Below are 16,363 nucleotides of genomic sequence, written 5' to 3' on the forward strand. Positions count from 1 at the left end.
CAACAGTGCGGGGAGGTGGATAATGTCACAAGTCAACTGTTCAATGTGAACCATCTGTCGAAGAGTAGGCGTGTTCAGATCGAAGTGGGAGTTCCTGTCAAGGGAGGCGTGTTCACATCACGTCCGAAGGTCACCCATGTGTTGTTGTTGTTGCTGGCCCACACGGTTAGCGGAGCTAAACCAAGTTCATGACTCCAGAGACTCTGAGCAAGTCTGTAACAAAAAGTGGATCTGAAAAGAGGTCCACTTTAGAGATATTTAGTCATTGAAGTATATGTTCCGGAGTAGCTTGTTGGTCGTTACACTTAGTGCAAACAGGGAAAACTCTTGAACCATTACTGAACAACATAGTTCTTAGGTGACCGCTTCGAAATCTTGATATAACCGTCTGATCCCGCCTGCTGCACTGAAGGGTCAGGCTTCCACCTGGGCGGTTGCACTGATGAACAGGAGGGGCCACAGGATCACGAAGCCTGTTAAAACGGGAGTGGAGCTCCGAGAAAGTCAGAGATGCCAAAGAATGCAGGGGCAGATCAGTTCCGCTCTTAGCCAAGGAGTCAGCAATCTCATTACCCTCAACATCGACATGAGATGGGATCCATTGCAAGTGTATATTATGGGAGAAAGAAAGGGTCTTCAGCTTGTTTAAAATTGAAACTCCATCACTGTCACCCACCCCATGCCAATCCGAAAGGTGCTGGATTGCACTCCTACTATCGCTCAAAATCCAGATGTCATTTGATCCAGGAAAAGTAAGCACAGCGCGCAATCCAGCATCTATAGCGATCAGCTCGCTGCGAAAGACAGGGCAGTGATCAGGATTTCTCAACTTGATATGGTAAGAGTTGTGATTGGATCTGACGAAGACACCACTGCCAGAACAAGAATCGGCATTCCTACTGCCATCTGTATAAATAAGAGTTGCCTCGCTCGGAATGCTGTTGTTTAATTCAAGAGCAATTTGTCTCAGATACTCAGGAACGTCAGAAGATTTGCTGACATGTACAGGAAGAAATGGGTGGAATTACACTCTCTGGAGTCCCTCGCTTGGATCAACACAAGAGTTCAGATAGTGCGGCTCAACATTTTCAGAAGTCAAATTATCACCGATCACTAGACTGAAAGGGCTGTTTCTCTTGAGCCTTTGGTTATTTCTCCAACTTTGAAGGAAAGCTGACGTTCGATTACCAGTATCAAAACTGAGTAGTTTGTTATAATATTTGACAAGCATTGATTTTCTTCGAAAACTGAGCGGTTGTAAGTCAGCCTCACAGAGGACAATATCGCTGGGGCAGCTGTTACGTAAACCCGTAATGATCCGCGCAGCACTAAGCTGAACCCGTTCAAGCCTCTCAAGTTGGGTTTCAGAAGCACAACAATAAACTGGATAACCATATTCCAGGATTGGTCTAATAAGAGCCAAATATGTACTGCGAAGAGTTTTCGAATCGGCTCCTCAGTCGTGCCCTGAGATGAATGTGGTGAGGGTAGCTATCGACAATGTCAACCTTCATCTATGAAAAGGTTCCCCACCCTACAATCGTTCTAACATGTCTTATATTGCAGAAAACTGGAATTGTATTTTTGTAGTGGTACAGTGTTATTGTGCTCTTTCAGTTTTGACGCCATTGCAACAAGAGTGGCAACAATTAGAAAATTGGAGGTTTTATATCCGAATGGATCTTCTGAACATTTTATTGTTATTTCGAACATGTACAGGGTGCTTAAAAAGTCTCCTTCTGCCAACACTTTGCCTCCATTCGATGTATGGAAGGAATTAACTAGACAAGGTAAAGTCAGATTATTAAAAAAATTCCTGAAATATCTCCTCTTGTAAATCATGTCGACTCACTGGAGATTGATTTATAAGAACAAAACAAAACCCTGTGTCTACCACAACAAAAATACAATTCCGATTCACTAGTATATAAGACATGTTAACTCTACTCTAGGAAGGATTCATAGATGAAGGTCAATAACTACTATCTCTCACATGGATAACCTTCGGACATGATGTGAACTTCAATGTAATGTCCACTTTGAACAGTTGACTTGCTACTGCGACATCAGTCTCGAATACTCACTGCATACACTCGACCGCTAATGGTAACACGGGAGCGAACACGGCCGTGAACTTATGACAGCTGATGGCGAAAGTACGGTGATCTTAATACAAAACGGCAATGAATCCACTAGTGGTTCATCGAATTCCACCACAGATCTGGTGGGGGAGTACTGTAATTCCAATTCACTAGTATATATAAGACGTGTTAACTCGATTCTACCTTTTCATAAATGAAATCATTTTTCTTGTGTTTTCTGTAAGCATCAATCTTATGTGGGAAACATTTAAAAAATAATGAGTAATCTACGAATAAAGAGATAAAATGTGTTTCAAGATCTATCGTTATTAACAGGGTAAAGTAATCGAAGGAGCTCTCGATTTCTAAGATCTCTTGAAGATCTATAGTTAATCGAAGGAGGGTAAGTAATCGAAGGATAACTACAGGTAAAGTAATCGAAGGAGCTCTTCCCCCAATGAGTAGCCCCAGGTTCGAATCTTGCTATTGGTACATGGAAGCTACAACGCCCCAGTTGTTGCACGGGTTTGAATCCCTTTAACGTCGGGCTAACCGATAGAAGTTCCCGGGGTTTCCTTCCCCATGTAACGCGTATTAGTTTATCAAAAAAGCGAAGATTTGAGTTAGCAAATGCTGGGTTTAAACTCACAAGGTTACTGAATTAGACAGCTAAGAAGGCTGTTACATAATGACGTCTGTGTGACAGACCATACTTCTGTTCCGAACCGTTAGATGCAGATTTTACAAGCCAGAGGCCTTTTTTTAGAGATTTTTCTCTTGATGTTACAATTATAAGACAAGTTTTTATTTTACATTTGTTACTTGAGTTTTTTAAATTAAGATACGAAACACAGGTCGCTAAAGATCTTTGGATAGAAAAATCCAGTCCAAGGTGGATACTAAATCCACCCTGATAAATTCTTAGCCACCACCAAAGAGTTTCCGATTTGAAAGGGTCCATCACAATGAGTTAAGATCCTCCTCAAAGTCATCTTTCCGTTTGTTGGCACCCCTTGGTTGGTTCATCGGGGTCGTTATCTTCTCTGATTGTTCTCAACAAGTCCCTTATTTAGAACAATTTAAAGGTTTTTCGCTATGCCCGGTTGCAGTTATGAATGTCAAATGAATTGCACAAAAATAAAGTACAGTCGAATCCAGCAATAAACGATAGTTCACACTCGATCCAAAATCAGCATTCAGTCGCTTTGTTGAAAATCCCGAGTCTGCAACCAAATTTTTTTCTTGTAACGAAATTTTTAATTGGAAGTAACGTTCTAAATATTTCCCTTTTAACTAAATGATTGTCGCTCTGTAATGAATTAAATTTCTTCTCACCCTCTGGCTGAATCAATCAACGGTACGAAATCCTGCACAAAACTGAAGACATTTTTAGGGGTAAATCAGGACATGCATTCATATCTGGGTAGGATTGTTTTCATTTTAACATAAAATCCACATTAGTTTGCATGATTTTTCAAATTAGTCAGTGGTAAGACAAAGAATTATTAGTTTCGCCCTGCTTTCCTCCCCTGCTTCTCTGAAAGTACCTTCTAGTATGGGTGCTTTACGTTATGACATTAAGACGCAGTTCATTCCATCAGAATAGAAGCATCACTGACATGACTCGTAGCCAACTCATGATAGTTAGAACAAACCACTACTAAATACGGTACATATCCCTTTTCACAGTATCGGGAATAAAACTGCTTAATATGGGTGCAGTTTTAATAATCACCAAATATATCAATATAATTCTTTATACTCACATTAGTATATTTGATACTCATTGCATAACCCTTCAACATATGAGTTTTTGTTAAATCTGTAGGGGCCGCCAAACAATCCTCAAAGTTCTCCTTACAACGCCTCTGGGGGTACTGATCCAGGAGTTCCCTTGTCTTCTAGATTGGATTTAAAATGACAAGGCTACGGAGTTGAACATCGGTATTCATAAACCCGGAATTAGGTCGGCTGTTCAACGACGCTTATAAAACTAAATTAACAAAGATTAACTAAGCATCATTGTCATCAATAATAGTGTGGATATTTTATACGGTACCTCTAAACCAAAGGCTACCAACTGGTGGGCCACATCCGGAACTCGAAGCCTTTTTTGTGGAACTCAAACTAAAATATACTAGTTGCCATTTTTTGGGGGGCAATTTTCATAAAAACTCAATATGTGTTTAAAATACTTTTCTTTCGTTGAAAAAAATACCTAATTTCTTTGTTTCTGAGAAACCAACAATGCAAAAAAATTTATTTCTCAGGTAAAATCTACTTCTTATTTTAATTTGTAATTCAATACTTTTGTTTTGTACAACTTATTAGAAGTCTGACAGTAATATTTAATGTTCCTTCAAACATAAAAGAGTCGTATACAAAATTTTGAATAATTTGCGGCCCGCCATTTGACTGGTATTTTTAATTGCGGCAAGTAAGTTGGAAACCCCTGCTCTAAACAAAAAAGTACCGTTTTACCATTAATTCTGCCTTCTAGTACATAGCTTATTTCTTTTTATTTCGATATGCACATGTTACTTGAATTAAGAATCATTGCAGTCAATGATAACATGTTTCGCCTAGGCATATTAGAAACATTTTTCCATTAATTCTGCCTTCTAGTACATAGCTTATTTCTTTTATTTCTATATGCACATGTTACTTGAATTAAGAATCATTGCAGTCAATGATAACATGTTTCGCCTAGGCATATTAGAAACATTTTTCCATTAATTTTGCCTTAAAATAGATAACTATTTTGTTTTTTCATTTCACTTAACAATGATTCTTTTATAATACACATTTTATAAGAAATTCAATAAATAAAATAAACACGTGGTATTAGATAATTTTAGAAATATTAATTTAGTGACGGGAATTCTACCACGCTAATATTGTTCGTTGATCTCATTCGTTGATTTATCTGATATAGCGAATAAAAAAAAATAATAAAGTACGCACAATATACTTCTTTTTTTGATTGAATAGAGCTATAAGCAAGCAAATATCACTGATTTTATCTTTAAAATTATCATTTTTGAAAAATTGAATTGTCTAGAGTCCAATTTAAAACTATGGCTAACGCTTGATTCGAAGATTGTCCTATTGTCGACAATGACCTTCCTCCTTCTTCGAACTATGTATATATATCTTTATATAATATAAGAAGAGAGTGGAATGATGACACATAGCCAATGACTAAAGACTTCTGGTTAGTAACGCACGAAACAGCCAATCAAAATTGAGAACGCATGTATGTGAAAAAGTAATAATTTTTAATAATGCTGTCTGTAGAAGTGTTACAACTAAACTTACCAGCTAAATCTTGTTGCGATTTTTATTTTGTATTGAATGTGTGAAATATATTGAACAGAGTTTACTTTAAAATACTTATATTTTTTTATAAAAAAAATGGATCACCGTGAATATCTTAGGCGATATCAGCAACGACATATTGCTGAACATAATTTAGCAGCGCGAAATTACCAGGAAAATAATCGTAGTGCTATTGAAGTGACGTGACAACACACATCATATTCTGCATTAATTGTTTTTATAATTATTTAATAACTTTAAGTTTGTTTTAACTACAACTTTAATTCCTACTTTTTGGAATTGCTTTTTAATGTTGTTCGATTATTATATCTGTTCTTATTCGCATCTTAAATATTTGATGCCGCACTTAAACTAAACGAATTATGTATAAATTGTAATAAATGTAAATATTAATTATTTAAAGTGTTTATTCTTCAAACCATTCATTACGCTTCACTGGTGACTTTCGGACGTGATTTTGATAACTCAATTGCAACCTTCGAAAAAGCTATGCCTAATACTGGAGATACAGAGCTCGATAATCCAAGTACTTCTAAATATATTGAAGGCGTCTCAGTAAAGCCAACACCTCCTGGAAGTATGAAGGCCTCAGCACGGATTAATTTAGTAGTCCGATGTGACGAAGTTAACTGCGCAGTTGATGAAAAATAAGAAAGATGTCATTACGTTCGGGGTACTAAGCTGCGCAGTGGTTGAAAATACGGCGTATGTCATTACGTTTGGACTACTAAAGGATATTTATGGTAACCCGTGCAGAGGCCTACTCTTTTCTAGGAGGTGTTGGTAAAGCCTCCTCATATTTTGGAATGAAACTCCAAAATTATGGTTTGCGCAGATTGAAGCTCAATTTAAGAATTGTCAAGTTTCGGCTGAAATCACAAAGTACAACATCACCGTTGCTGCCTTGGAACAGAAAATTTTGAACACGGTAAGTGATATAGTTTTGTCACCTCCCGAAGAAAATCAATATACCGCATTAAAGGAAGCACTTATTGCTCGTTTGAGTGATTCCGAAAGTGTTCAACTAAAAAAACTCTTCTCCGAACTAGATCTTGGCGATAAGCGCCCCAGTCAATTGCTACGCGAAATGCGAAATTTGGCGATAGGTAAAGTAAATGACAATGTCTTAAAACCACTTTGGTTACAACAATTGCCGCAACAAGTTCAAGCCATTTTAGCTGTCAGAACTGAAGCTCTTGATAAACTGGCTGAAATGGGCGATAAAATTTTAGAAACTTGCGGCAGGTACCAGTACGTTGGCGAATTTTCTGCCAATAGAAATCCAGAAGCGACTACATCAGAAAGTCTGAATTTATCAACAATATTACACAAAATTAATGAACTTTCTAAAGAAGTTAGTGAGCTGCGAAGATCACGCAGTACCTCTAGAAATAAGAATAATTTAATTCGCCAAAGTTCCAATTATAGGAAACGATCAAAATCTAGAGAAGGTATTTGTTGGTATCGTCGTTTTGGTAAAAAGTCAACCAGATGCACTAAACCCTGTTCATTTGTGGCTGATTTCGAAAAATCGGAAAACTAATTAGGCCATCGTTGGCGGCGCAAGACGATGGTAGCCAGAATTCAAGCCGCCTTTTTATTTATGATCACTCTAGTAAACGAAATTTTCTGATCGATACTGGAGCTGATGTATCTGTTTTACCCGTTTCTGCAAAACAGAAAAAATTCCTGATCCGAAATTTTACTTGTATGCTGCTAACGCTTCGCAAGTGCACACATTTGGAACACAGCGACTTTTCATTGATCTAGGCTTAAGAAGAAAATTTTGTTGGACCTTTATTATTGCCGATGTTTCTAAAGCAATAATAGGTGCTGATTTTCTTAAAGAATACGGACTTTTAGTTGATATTAAAAAAAGAAAGTTAATAGATCCTACTACATCTTTAAAATTCTTTGGTCAACTTGCCAATGTTCCGTCAACTAATTTGACTACTGTGTCGTCTAAAACTACTGATCCTAGAATTTACCAACTGTTGAATGAATTCAAAGATATAACTGTAGAACATTCGACAGTCAAAGAGATGAAACATGACGTCACCCATCATATTATAACAACTGGTCCACCAGTTTTTTCAAAACCTAGACGTTTGGCACCCGATAGATTAAAAACTGCACGAAAAGAATTTGAGTACATGATTGAGCAAGGAATCTGTCGGCCATCAAAGAGCGCTTGGGCCAGTCCTTTACATATGGTACCAAAGAAAAATGGAAGCTACAGACCATGCGGTGATTACCGAAATTTAAATGCTGTCACTATACCTGATCGATATACATTGCCACATATTCAAGATTTCAACAACCAATTACATGGTTGTAAAATATTTTCGACAGTGGACTTAGTCAGAGCTTATCACCAGATACCGGTCGAACCTAATGACGTTGAGAAAACAACAATCTGTACCCCATTTGGCTCCTTTGAATTCATAAGAATGAGTTTCGAGTTACGTAATGCCGCACAAACCTTCCAAAGATTCATCCATACCGTACTTCGCGGATTAGATTTCTGCTTTGCCTACCTTGATGATGTACTTGTGGCTTCCAGAACCGAAGACGAACATCTTTCACATCTAAGACAAGTGTTTCTAAGATTTCAAGAAGCTGGTTTGGTCATCAATTTAGAAAAATGCGTCTTTTTAAAATCAAACATTAATTTTTTGGGACATCATATTTCAGAAAAAGGCCTCAAACCAACTGATGACCGGACAAAAATTATTGCTGAATATAAAAGGCCAAATAATATCAGAGAACTGCGTCGTTACCTTGGTATTATAAATTTTTATCATAGATTCTTACCGAATGCTGCTGAGAAATTGGCGACACTTAACAGTTTTCTCAAAGGAAAGCAGAAAAATGATAAATCAATAATAAATTGGATGGAAGAAACGAATCAAGCTTTCGAAAATAGTAAGAAAGAACTATGCTCTGCCACATTATTGGCGCATCCAGATCAAAAATCGAAATTTGCTTTAATGGTCGATGCATCTGATCATGCTATTGGTGGTGTGGTGCAACAAAATATTTCAGGTGTCTGGGAACCACTGAGTTTTTTCTCCAAGAAGTTGACAGACACTCAAACACGCTATAGCACCTATGACAGAGAGCTATTAGCAGCCTATTCTGCTGTAAAGCATTTCAAGTATTTCTTAGAAGGACATAATTTTACCATTTACACTGACCACCGTCCTCTAATTTACGCATTTCTGCAGAAAGGTGATAAAGCATCACCGCGACAAATGAGGCATCTAGATTTTATCAGTCAATTTACAACTGATATACAGCACATTTCTGTTGTAGATAATGAAGTAGCTGACGCACTATCAAGAGTTGAAGAAGTTGTCCTTCCGGAAACGATTGATTTTAGTGCACTAGGCAAGGAGCAAGAAATTGATGAAGAGCTCAAAAATCTCATAAAATCAAATACTAATCTAAATTTTGAAAAATTACCCGTTTTCGGAACTGATGAAGAAATATATTGTGATATTTCTACAGGAAAACCACGGCCTTATGTCACAAAGAGTTTTCGAAAAGTAATATTTTCGTCAATCCACAACTTATGTCATCCAGGTGCTTGAGCTACAGCAAATCTAGTGACAAAAAAGTTCGTATGGCCTTCAATGAAAAAAGATGTCAAAGAATTCACTAAAAACTGTCTCTCTTGTCAAAGATCCAAAATACAGAGACATGTGCATAAACCAGTTGGGGAGTATGTACCAACCTCAAAAAGATTTGACGAAATTCATCTGGACATAATTGGACCTTTGATAACTTCCGAAGGAAAAAGATATTGTGTATGTGTAACCTTAATAGACAGGTTTACTCGCTGGCCAGAAGCCTTACCGGTGCCTGATATTAAAGCTAACACCGTTGCAGAAGCAATTTATAGTGGTTGGTTTTCTCGCTTTGGAACACCGTCAATAATAATTACAGACCAAGGAATTCGAGTCGTCTCTTTTCACCGAACTTGCCCATCTCTTGGGAACTAAGCGAAGGAGAACTACATCTTACAATCCTGCTTGCAATGGGTTTATAGAGCGATGGAATCGAACTTTGAAAAATAGCATCATGTGCCATAATAATCCTCAGTGGACGAAAGTTCTACCTACTGTACTATTGGGGCTACGCTCCACTTTCAGAGAAGAATTCCTAACAACTCCATCGGAATTGGTTTATGGCTCAAATATAAGATTACCTAGTGATTTTCTTCATGAAACACAAGCATCTACTGACATTTCTACTTTCGCTGGTCATTTAAGGAAATATTTCTCTCAAGTTAGGCCTGCTCCACCTTCACGACATGGAAAATCTCCCATTTTTGTGACGAAAGATCTTAACACTACTTCTCATGTATTCGTACGAACTGACGCCGTTCGTCCACCACTTCAACCCCCATATGAAGGACCTTTTAAAGTACTTTCCCGAAATAAGGATTACTTCACACTATCAATAAAGGAAAAATCCAGAAATATCTCCATTAATCGTTTAAACCATAGGTTCCCAAAGTGGTCCAGGTGGACCCCCAGGGGTCCATAGGAGACCACACGGGGGTCCACGTAGACGTGAAAAGAAAACAGGGGTTCACAAGTTGTAAGAAAAATTTTCTGGTTTTCATAATAAAGAACAAAAATTTTGGCTTGGATTTACCTATCAACGTAGGCAGGTAGCATCATTCACTAGGTAGGTACTCAAAAATATTCTAGACTCAGTTCAATCACAGAATTGAATAGAACAATAGATAATAGTACAAGTGTACACCACATGTCGAGACTTGCAAAGTGCCGCCCGTGCGCCCGCTCGCATTTAAATACCCTGCATGATGACTTACGGAAGAGGTGGATGTGGTATTACAAGAGGAGCTACTTGAGCTCAGCACTAACGAGGAACTGAAGGTGAAATTTAAATAAGGCTATCAAACATTTTGGCTAAAGGCAGAAATCCCCGAAAAATATCCTGGGCTGTGGGAAATTGTGAGAAAATTTTTGATAGCGTTTCCCTTGTCATATCTTGTCGAAACAAGTTTTAGTGTCGTTACCAACCTGTTAACAAAAAAAAGGAGCAGATTGGACACCACAGAACGGAGAGATTTGAGATTACTTCTTACAAAACTGAAGCCAAATATTGATAATTTGCTGTCAATTCATCAAGTACATCCATCTCATTAAAAGTATGACTATTTTTTATTGTTGATTTACATTTCAGAATTCATTGTTGGTTTTTTGTAAATGTTTGTAATAATAAATGTTTATAATTTTGTATAACCACAAGTGTTATTTTAATAAATAGGACACAAGAAAATGTGCTACTTTTTTCTTCTTCTTAACACCCCCAATTTAGGGTGATATTTTTTAGGAGTTTTGGGAATACAGTAGAAATGTAGCAGCAGGGGGTCTACCGAAAATAGTAAAAATTTGAAAGTGGTCCACGAGAAAAAAAGTTTGGGAACCTCTGGTTTAAACCCATGCTTCATAGAACAGTCTGCAGACTTGAAGAACAACGCCTCTTCCTTCAGTTCAATGCTTACAGTCAACACTCCTTCAGTCCTTCCAAAAATTGCTGCTTCAAATATCAAGAAGAAAAAGGTTACATTTTCTGACGAACCGCCTAAGAAGTCAAAGACATCAAGTGGAGACCTATTAAAGTTCCATCTAAATTTCTCGATTCGTTCGAATGAGGTTCTCACTGGAAGGGGAGTAATGAAGCGACGTGACAACACACATCATATTCTGCATTAATTGTTTTTATAATTATTTAATAACTTTAAGTTTCTTTTAACTACAACTTTAATTCCTACTTTTTAGAATTGCTTTTTAATGTTGTTCTATTATTATATCTTTTCTTATTCGCATCTTAAATATTTGATGCCGCATTTAAACTAAACGAATTATGTATAAATTGTAAATAAATGTAAATATTAATTATTTAAAGTGTTTATTCTTCAAACCATTCATTACGCTTCACTATCAATAGGTGACAGCGGAATGCGCGGCGAAGAAACGTTGAAGAGTCAAGACGTTTAAATGAAAACGAATAATGTGGAAAAGAAATTGATAAAAAATTTTGTATATATAATTTTAACATTGTTTTTCCTTACTTTTAATTGATTTTTACTTACGTTCAAAAAATCGTTCAGCCAGAAACATTAATTAACAGTTCTTATTTGTTTGAGATATTTCTTAAATAATGCATAAAAGCGCAAATCATTGGTACACAGAATGATGTGAAAAGAAAAAATAAATGAAATATATACATATCTAGGTTTTGTGAATATTCAGAGATCTATCGTAAATAATTTTTAATTCTATTGTTTTCATCTTATTTTTTATTACAATTCAGACAAAAATGTTTATTGATCATTGATAACATAATTATTTCATTGTGCATTTGTTTTTGCATTAGTATTCAATACGAAAAAAAAATTTAATTGCTTAATTTTATTTGTCGAATTTCAGTTATATATTTTATTATAAAATTTTTTTTTTGTCTGATTGAAACTAAAATATTTTGTCAGTTGACAGTATTGAAGTTAATTGGGCAATTACTTGCAATGGTTTTTGCTTTTGAAATATTACTCAGCATCAACAGCGACTTATGTTTGGCGCCATTCCTGTTTGCGCGGAACACCGTGGAAACAGGAATGGCTGCCAAAATATAATGATATTTTAATAAAATATTGGAAATTTAAACAAAACATCGCCCGAAATTTTATAAAATTGCAATGAACCCAATAAGAGCAAAATTAATAAACCCAATAAAATGCATTTTGAATCGAAACAAAACAGAAAGAAAAGGAAAAAAAACAACTCACTTCTTCGTTAAGCTTATCCTCAGATTTAGGTGTACGGAATTCTCTAATAGCAGTAAGATACTGTCTAAATTTATCATGAATAGAATCTGCGTACCTCGCCAATAGCTAAGAATAAATGTTACGCACACTTTTTAAACATGAGTGCAAAAAATTCTCAAAGTATTAAAAAAGAAATCATATTTTATCGAATATCCATTAACGAATTTATATAGCTGAATTTTATGTTTAAACACTTTAGAATAAGAGAATTTAATAGGCGGTCACCCTCCCAAGTACTGACCGCGCCCGATGATGCTTGACTTCGGTTTTTAAGGAGTTTGTCATCAAAATTTTGTGCCTCTTACAACACTTCTAATAAACCACGAGATATGTTAATTCGCAACTGAAACCACATTATCCAAATTCTTTCTCAGTAAAGAGTTCGTGTATTTAGCTATTAAATTAGAAACAAATTGTCTTTATTTTAAAATAGACTTTTTTTAAATGTCAATCAGCAGTTGTGAAAATTCAGTGTTTATTTCAAAGGCATATTAAATAGATAGAAACCTCTCTTTTACTGTTACTTTAGTGAAGAGTACTTTATTTTAATTGTATGTTTGTTTAGCTACACGGAGTGCAAATTCATTTATAGGGGAGAGTCGACTAGCCACGCCCACTTAAGGAGTATAATATTGAGTAATAATCTATATTTTTGTATGTTTCCATTGATTTATCTTCTAATTAAATAATAAAAAGAGAATAAACCAAAGAAAGAATAATTTTACTTTGAATAAATTGAAATTTAAAAAAAAAGTTTTTCAGCTCTTTTCAAAATGTGTCCTGTAGCCCCGCCCACTTTTAAAAACTATGCTTTTCGACTGTACTTTTAGTGAGTTCTATCATTTAATAACAATTAAATAACAACAATATTTGTTGTTAAAAATGCACATGACACAGATTCAAATTTGAAGCAATAAAATAATAATCCTTGCCTAAGTTAATTTAATAAATAAAATGAAAATCTTCAATGAATGGAAAAAGACGGTCACTCTCCCAAATACTGACTGCGCCCGATGATGCTTCACTTCGGTGATCCTTAAGTCCAAGCTTTATATATACTTTACTAAAGTTTTACACTTATTGAATTAAAAAGTTACATTAAATAAGATCTATTCCAAGCATTTAATCAATAATTTCTTTCTATTTATTCAAAATTATATAATGCTAAAAATATCGAGTCAAGAATGCGTGATGTCAAAGCGCCCCCCCCCAAAAAAAAGCTTTGCAATGAGTGCGATGGACAGAACGCGTTTATTGCCAACACTAAAGTGTTTTATAAGCAAACCTCGATTTTTTTTTAAAATTTTTTTTGTGTGTACGAAATAAATTTTTTTTACTTACTTGTGCAAGAAAGGAACTGCTTTTTGAAATCAAAATTATTCAAAAGCCCCCAAAACTCCACAAAAGCGTCTATGTTCGAAATTCGCACACACGATCAAATACCGTTCGAAATTCGCACACACGATCAAATACCGTTCGAAATTCGCACACACGATTAAATAACGTTCAAAATCCGCACACACGATCAAATATCGTCTTTTAAAATAAATTTTTTTTTACTTAATGATTCGAAAGACTCGATTCAAAGTACGAAATTCGCACACACGATCAAATAAGGTCTTAAAAATTTTTTTTAAAAAGGTTTTAAAGCTTGAATGAAGCTTTACAAACCTTCCAGTCAGAGGACGAGTCTCAATAGATCGCAGTATGGTAACTGCTCTACTACGTACAACACCCAGACTAGTACCTAGGTCGTCTACAAACGATTTGGCACCCGTGCATCACACCCACAGGGTTTGGACTCGGAGCCGAGAGCGCGCGGTCTAGGCGCCCCCTAGAGTGCTCCAAATCGAACAGGCCTCGTCGCCGGGGTAGTCCGCCCGCAAGGAGCGGATGTACGCCCTGGCTAACTTTGCCTATCGACGCGACGGATGCGAACGGCATCGTTGCAGTGACTAGACGGGATTCTGACTTAGAGACCTTCAGTCATTATCCCACAGATGGTATCTTCGCACCACTGGTCATTCGACCAACCACATGTACCAAAAATGTACCAACCACATGTACCAAATGTACCCACATAGCACCACATGTACCCACACTGTACCACATGTTCTGCGTTCTTCACCGACCCGTGGGCCGAGTGATCCACTGCTCGGAGTGGTACTTTCGATTCGACCGACTAGAGCCGTTTTGCGTTCGAGAGTTTCGAATCAAGAGTTTTCCTCCGAGAAGGGGGAAAGTGCGTCGGCACCAACGGAGCGGGGAGCTCTCTCACGTCGAGCCCCTCTTCAAGCCTAGCCCTGCAAAGGACCTCCCTCTTCCCCAGGTCGAAGGGCCGGGAAACTGGCACGCCCACACGGCACTGACAGTTGCGTTCGAAGCGGGGATCGCAAGTGAAGGATCCCCGTGTGTAGGCCGATGTCGGAGCCTACTGGCACCCATTTTTAATTGTCCTTCCGCAGGTTCACCTACGGAAACCTTGTTGCGCGTTAACTTCCTCTTAATGACCAAGTTCGATCTACTTTCCGGCACGCCGGCTCGACCCGGAGGTCAGTCCGAGTGCCAGTCCGAGGACCTCACTAAATCATTCCATCGGATGTTGCGACGGGCGGTTTGCACAAAGGGCAGGGACGTAATCAACACGAGCTGATGACTCGTGCTTACTGGGAATTCCTCGTTCAAGGCAGATAATTACCATTATTCCTAGTAGTGCCCTTCCGTCAATTCCTTTAAGTTTCAGCTTTGCAACCATACTCCCCCCGGAACCCAAAAGCTTTGGTTTCCCGGAAGCTGCCCGGCGTATCATTTGAGGAACACAGCCGGAGCGGTGGCTGGCATCGTTTATGGTTAGAACTAAGGCGGTATTTGATCGCCTTCGAACCTCTAACTTTCGTTCTTGATTAATGGAAACATTCTTGGCAAATGCTTTCGCAGTAGTTCGTCTTGCGACGATCCAAGAATTTCGCCTCTAGCGTCGCAATACGAATGCCCCCGTCTGTCTCTCTTAATCATTACCTCGTGTTCCGAAAACCAACAAAATAGAACCGAGGTCGTATTCCATTATTCCATGCACCATTATTCATGCGTCACGCATGTTTTGAGCACTCTAATTTTCTCAAAGTAAAATTGCCGAAACCGAAAGACAACCGGTAAAGATCATCGGACAATTTCGGCGGCAATGCTCAGAACAGGCAGTGACCACCGGTAGGCGGACCACCCGTCTGGAACTAAGATCCAACTATGAGCTTTTTAATCGCAACAACTTTAATATACGCTATTAGAGCTGGAGTTACCGCGGCGGCTTCAGAAGTCTTTCCCTCCTTCTTTGAGACAAGCATATGACTACTGGCAGGACCAACCAGGTTACTTTCACGTTCAGCGAGCGTTCGAAGCGGCGCTTCGAATCTCAGAGGTGGTGGTGGTGCCCCCGGCTGGCAAGGGCGCCGGACCCGGTATGACGGCCGGGTCCCCGTTCGCACTGATAGAACTAGAGCCTTCTTCCTCTAGTCGGTTCGAGACTCACTGCGTCCCTCTTGGCGTCAACGCCTGGACGCGAGAGTGCTCTGTGGTCGAGAGTCGTGCTTGCGCCGGAATAAACTGCAGAAAACCTCATAAATGATTCCATCACTGTTCAGCCTCCACGCGGCTACAAACTGCTGTCCGAGCTGCTACTGAATAGCCGAGGCCGTCGCTTTCAGTGAGGCAACCCCCATCTGTGTCGAGACGAGAGCACTGCGTTTCCTAAACGCTCACTATGCCTCACATATATAGATCAGCACAAAGTTCATTTTCGACATAAATTGTTTTCTCTCGAATAACAGCCTTCACTTCACGCATACCCTCCATCTTTTCGACGAAATTTTTCTTTTAATTCTGCTTGTCTTTTTGACACTGCCGCAGAACACTGTCGTTTTGGCGCACATTGCGAGACTAAGAAAAATTCCAATTTCACTCCGAAAGTAGTCTCTTTACCCACTGGGGGAGAATTTGTTTCCTATTCCCCTCGAATAGAACTTGTTCCCGAAAGAGTTTTCAACAAAAGGAGTTTGACAAATAAATGTCCCTAAAATCAAGAAAT

At 38.0% G+C, this 16,363-nt stretch overlaps 1 protein-coding gene and 1 pseudogene across 1 annotated transcript; one reads left to right on the top strand and one right to left on the bottom strand.

Annotated features, from left to right (window-relative positions):
* Positions 1-9,503: 9,503 nt before the first annotated feature.
* Positions 9,504-9,971, top strand: LOC147806837 (uncharacterized). The gene has a single exon (XM_087168608.1). It carries the CDS (start codon positions 9,504-9,506, stop codon positions 9,969-9,971), a length of 468 nt encoding a protein of 155 aa, XP_087024734.1.
* Positions 9,972-14,730: 4,759 nt separating this feature from the next.
* LOC147806838 (small subunit ribosomal RNA) lies at positions 14,731-15,650 on the bottom strand (annotated as a pseudogene; the record flags this gene model as incomplete).
* Between the last annotated feature and the right edge of the window lie 713 nt (positions 15,651-16,363).

The sequence above is a fragment of the Parasteatoda tepidariorum genome, chromosome 7 (genome assembly GCF_982258835.1).
Source record: "Parasteatoda tepidariorum strain Cologne lab strain chromosome 7, Ptep-v5.0, whole genome shotgun sequence".
Taxonomy (NCBI): domain Eukaryota; kingdom Metazoa; phylum Arthropoda; class Arachnida; order Araneae; family Theridiidae; genus Parasteatoda; species Parasteatoda tepidariorum.

Excerpts from the sequence above, each read along its gene's own strand:
- LOC147806837 (XM_087168608.1), top strand. The coding sequence starts at position 9,504 with ATGTGCCATAATAATCCTCAGTGGACGAAAGTTCTACCTACTGTACTA.